General features: G+C 40.8%; 1 protein-coding gene across 1 annotated transcript in view; it reads right to left on the bottom strand.

The window, feature by feature from the left end:
• Positions 1-990: 990 nt before the first annotated feature.
• Positions 991-5,543, bottom strand: part of LOC109974698 (transmembrane protein 176A-like) — a 6,073-nt gene continuing 1,520 nt past the window's right edge. Inside the window, exons 2-7 of the mRNA XM_020625036.1 lie at positions 4,697-4,890; positions 4,373-4,462; positions 3,715-3,771; positions 3,339-3,545; positions 1,785-1,907; positions 991-1,651 (exon numbers count right to left, since the gene is read on the bottom strand). Of these exons, the coding sequence (XP_020480692.1) occupies positions 1,595-1,651; positions 1,785-1,907; positions 3,339-3,545; positions 3,715-3,771; positions 4,373-4,462; positions 4,697-4,873 (711 nt within the window). The 5' untranslated portion in view covers positions 4,874-4,890 and the 3' untranslated portion in view covers positions 991-1,594. The remainder of the gene's footprint in view (positions 1,652-1,784; positions 1,908-3,338; positions 3,546-3,714; positions 3,772-4,372; positions 4,463-4,696; positions 4,891-5,543) is intronic.

Below are 5,543 nucleotides of genomic sequence, written 5' to 3'. Positions count from 1 at the left end.
GTGTTGTCTTGTTTCATACCTCTTCCTTGCTGCTTTTGACCAAAGACATGGTGCCAAGAAAAGCTAAACAAATGCAGACACACAGTTGGAGTACAGCCAGGATGATCAAAGTCATGTCCATGCATATCAGCAGATCCTGATGGAAGATTTAAGCCATAATCTCACTTTAAAATGTTAATATTGATGATTTACTCAGTACAAATAGTGAAATACAGAGGAATATTGCCAAAGTCATTGACATGCATTCACATAAATGCATGCACATAAATCACAAAATAAACATTAGGACATTCTGAGAGGTATATAAGAAGTAAAGCACTAAAGAAACAACCAAATGTAGGTCAAACTAAAAACAACAGTGATGTCACCTTAAGCCCTAGAAAATTTCATGGATACTTTTCACAATGCAGGCTTTCATGTGTCTTGCACTGAGGAGAGGCGTCCGTTGGGCCACTCTGCCATAAAGCCCCGACTGGTGGAGGGCTGCAGTGATGGTTGACTTTCTACAACTTTCTCCCATCTCCCGACTGCATCTCTGGAGCTCAGCCACAGTCATCTTTGGGTTCTTCTGTACCTCTCTCACCAAGGCTCTTCTCCCCCAGTAGCTCAGTTTGGCCGGACGGCCAGCTCTAGGAAAGGTTCTGGTCGTCCCACATGCACGGTGAGCTGTAGTGTCTTATATAGACAGGTGTGTGGCTTTCCTAATCACGTCCAGTCAGTATAATCAAACACACCTGGACTCAAATGAAGGAGTAGAACCATCTCAGGGATGATCAGATGAAATGGACAGAGCCTAAGTTAAATATATGAGTGTCACAGCAAAGGGTCTGAATACTTATGACCATGTGATATTTCAGTTTTTCTTTTTTAATAAATCTGCAACAATGTCAAAAATTCTGTGTTTTTCTGTCAATATAGGGTGCTGTGTGTACATTAATGAGGAAAAAAATGAACTTAAATGATTTTAGCATATGGCTGCAATATAACAAAGAGTGAAAAATTTAAGGGGGTCTGAATACTTCCCGTACCCACTGTATCACCAAGAGAAACTTGGGGGTTGAGTGTCCTGCTCAAGGACACTTCAACATGTGGACCGCAGAAGCTGAGAATCAAACCGCCAACCCTCCAGACCGGAGACAACCCGCTCTACCTCCTAAATGAAACTTAAACTGATTCAATTTCTCTGTCACGCTTTAAGGTTTCACAGCACAAATACAAACAACAATGAAACATGTAACAGTCAATAATTTTGATATCTTTATTTTTTTTTAAATGGCTTAATATTGAAAAAAGTGAAAAAAACCCTCCAACAATGCCACACACACATCCATCAACCTCCTCTTCACCTACAAACATACTAACTGTAAGGTACATTACTGAGAAGAAAATCTTAATCAACATAAAATGAATTAAAATGCAGGTTTCAACCCAAAGTGCCAAAAGTCTAAATGTGAATGTTTTTAATAAACCCTTGTAAGACTTCACCAGCCAAGTTTGTTTGCATTTATTCCACTGACTGTTTGCAGTGTAAAAGCAGAGGATTACGCTTCCTAGTGCCTAAACCACAAACAAGACATTCATTTAACCTGCAGGGTTACTGGTTGGTGACTTCCTCCAGCAGTGGTTTGTAGCACTCTGGGTCAGCAGTGCTCTAAAAGAGAGAAATATATCAAATAAGTACAGACAGCGTGATCTACCTACACCATTTCAAGTAGGAATTGTTATTTTAATTTTACTCCATATTTTTGTAACAACTTTCTCTTTTGAATCTAGGCAGATTTTACCTTGCTTTCTCCCTTCTTTATGCTCCTCAGAGCCTTGATCCCCAGGATGACAGAGCTGATGGTGAGGCAGAGCTCCAGCACCGACAGGACAATCAGTACAATACTGATGCTTTGTAAAAGCATCTGGTAGGACAAAAAAAAACAAACAAAAAAAACACAGAGTTACATTTAAAATATTAGTACACATGTGTTGTTTTCATTTAGACTGAATAAAATCTATACATTTTGTTTTTAAATCACACATTTCAGTCAAATTTGGTTTTGAGTTAAATTTAGGGAAGAAACTTATTTTTACAGAAAGATAGTACATTCATCATAGGAAAAACATAGTGGATACCTGTGTCAGCGCAAACCTCCGCCAAGGGAAAGTCAGTTTCCCCATAATGCCATTACGCCTAACAGCAATGACCCCATGATAGTTTGACCCTCATAATGTGATTGCTTGACCATGAAAACATATTGCTGGCATTTGAAATGACACTGATATCATTATTAGTTTTAAAGTTATTCAAGAAAAACAACAGACATGATAAACATTCACTCGTTGGTCTAGGGGAAAAACAGGGACTTCACTGAGTGGGCGGCAGGCAAAGAGGTGAAGACGACACATTACTGCAAGTTTATGTTGTGCTTATTCTCCCTCTGCCCCAGCTGTGAGTGTGTGTGTGTCCTCTAAACAGAGACTGACACAACAAAATATACAGTGGAAAAGCAAAGTAGGACAGTCACGTCAACCAGGTTAACCCGGGAGACGGTAAGGAGCACGGGGTGTATCACTTGTTAGGTTCTGACAGTGGAAACACAGCTATAATGCGCAGCTGGCACATCAGCGTTCTTGCTGACACACTACTGTGCTCTGAATAAGATGTAGCTGCCTGCTAATAGAGCTAGATGGAATAAAAGTGGATTAAACCAGGTAGCACCACATTCCCTCTGTCTTCTCAAAGAGCAAGGACCAATACCAGCTTAACCATTTCTCAAAACTGCGAGTATTTTTATAATTATGAGACACAGACATCATAAGGCATCCTTTTTTCCTTGGTGAACCACAGGCTTCTGTAATTTATCTACTATTCTGTGAATTTTTTTCAGGCAAATTGACAAATCCATTTTTGTCTACAAATTGTAAAAAGACCTGAGCCCAAGGTAAAATACAAAAATATTCAGTTTACAACTATATAAAGAAGACAAAAGATGAAAATCCTCACATTTAGAAGCCAAAGCCAGCTCATGTTTGGCATTTTTAGTTGACAAATAAGTTAAACAATTAACTGAATAAAGAATCCACAGTTTGTCACAGTTACCCTAAAAGGTTTTTGGGGATGGAGCTGTTTGGCTGACTTTATATACACTGCTGTTTCAAATTTATAGAAGAAAGTATGCCCACCTCTGATGCTAAAGTACTCAGAGGTTAGTCTTGGGAAGACTGAAGTACAGGAGTACAAAGTATAATGAGAAGAGTAAGAGCCCACAGTTTGCCACAGTTATCCAAAAAGTACAAGGCGCCCACACTTGCATGTTGCTATTTTGTGCTGTCATGCAATTGTTTCTTACCCATCTCAGATCTTGGAACTCCAAGCATCTCTCCACCAGGATCTCCTCTTGAGGAGATGGACTCGGTGTTGTTCGGTGGTAGTAGTACCCGTAATCCCTGTCACGTGTACATTGCCACATATACACGTACATATTACTGCTGTAGACAACGATGTCTGCGATGGCAAAGCCAACTCCCGCTAGATTCAGAATCACATTGATGATGACCTAAAACAGAAGACATGTCAGACAACCAAAAACACCACCACACCATGTGTGATGTTACATGTAACAAGTGCAAAATGATCACCCATTTTACTTGTGTTGTAATAAAACTAGAATTAAAGAGGACAATCAAATTTTAACCATGAGGATGTTGTAAAACTGCTCTACCTACCAGACATGGACTGGGGTACTTATCGGACAAAATGCACACGGCACCCACCAGCAGAAACTATAGAGACAAAATATTTGAACTTTACTCGTACACACAAACACTAAATAAAAAAAGCATATATGTTATTTTGAGCACCATGTGGGCAGCTATGTAGCAGCCCTTATCATGCACTCACACCGGCAGAGACAAGAAACAAAGCAACTGGTACTTGTTAATTTCATCTGAGAAGTAAGAGATAAAGAAGCCCAAGAACAAACATGACATAACATGCTGATGTTTAGCCATTTGTTTACTAAGTTTACTTTTTTGACACACTGTGTGTTCGATGTGGGGGGCTTACAAAGCATGAGGTGATCCTACACAGAGAGGCCTGTGTGTCGTGTTCGATGTGGGGGGCTTACAAAACATGCCGTGATCCTACACAGAGAGGCCTGTGTGTATTTCCTGCAGTAAATGAAATACATTCTTATGGTGCACTGCCTCCACCAAGACTGCAACATGTCACTGGCTGCAATTTGGCCATGCTAGCAGTAAGCATTGGTAGGAGCAAGAAAGAGCTTGCAAGCAGTGTTGTTCAAGAAAAGATTTGTCCATGTATACATATGTAAATTTTGGACTTGTGTTATAACAAAAAGAAAGAAAGCACTAGCTTGCTTACCATTGCTCCCAACCAAAAAGGGTCAGGCCCACGGTGGTTGTTAATCACTGCAAGCCCAATAGTGAGCGCCCCAACCATAATCTGCAGAGCCTGTGGAGGAGTAAATGCAGTATGAACAACAAACACATGTACATACAGTATAACTACAGTTATACAATGACACTGTGTATTACTGGACAAAATAATTGACTGTAATGTGTTTATGGTAACAGTGTGTAGCCATAAAACATGGTCAATGCATCCATGGTGTGCTTTTAGTTAAGTCAGTCCACCAAAAAGCTTCAGTTCACTGAGCAATCTGAAACACGTATGGTTGTAACTCACCCCCAGTACTGTCTGAGATGCTCTCTGGACCCCCCTAATCTGCTGAGACACACTGCAGCACAACGGGTTGTAGCAAAGGGCCTTGAGGATTTGACACAGTGGAGGCCAAGTACTTTTGGTGTCTGAGGTCAAAGTGATCACAGTGACCCCATCAGCGTTGGTCATGGCAATGGACATCCTGCCTGCTCTGGAGACTGAGACAGATCAGACAATACATAAACTTTAATTTAGGGTCATTCGGGTCAAGGTTGTTGTTGCCGACTCTTTAAATTAAATAGGTGCTAAATCTTCAAGTACGTCTTCGTCACCTATTCCCCCTGATTACACACGGCGACTCCCAGCCACCATCTGCACTGAGCGACAAACACGTTAAGTAGTGATGGGTCCGGCAACACCGATGCGTCGCCACATGCGTCGAGCTCGTAGAGCAAAACCCCGTGTCGGTGAGGCTGTTGGTAAGAAAGTCATGTGACCGATAAAGGAACTGTTTCGAACTGACACTGCCGCGCGAAACTGTGTTTATAAGGAAGCGCATATGTCAACAGGATGCATCTGCCAACGAATCTCTGATGTTTTGCGGTTCATCGTCACATTCATCAAGAATTATGGAGCAGCCTCAAGCCAAAAGATAGGTTTCCTCCGTGTGGGACCATTTAGATCTCATATCGGAAAATAAGGTATTTGTTTTAATTTCCTTGTTGTTTCATTCTGTTCCTCTCAGAGTTCCCACTTGATCTATCTGAATTCAAATTCATTTCAAAGTGACTCTGAGTTTACTATTCATATTATTTTCTGCAGGTTAAATGTCGCATTTGTTCGACAGAACTTTCCTACTTAAATAAATCCA

This window comes from Monopterus albus, unplaced genomic scaffold (genome assembly GCF_001952655.1).
Source record: "Monopterus albus unplaced genomic scaffold, M_albus_1.0 scaffold344.1, whole genome shotgun sequence".
NCBI lineage: Eukaryota > Metazoa > Chordata > Actinopteri > Synbranchiformes > Synbranchidae > Monopterus > Monopterus albus.
This window is presented reverse-complemented; position numbering and strand designations above follow the sequence as displayed.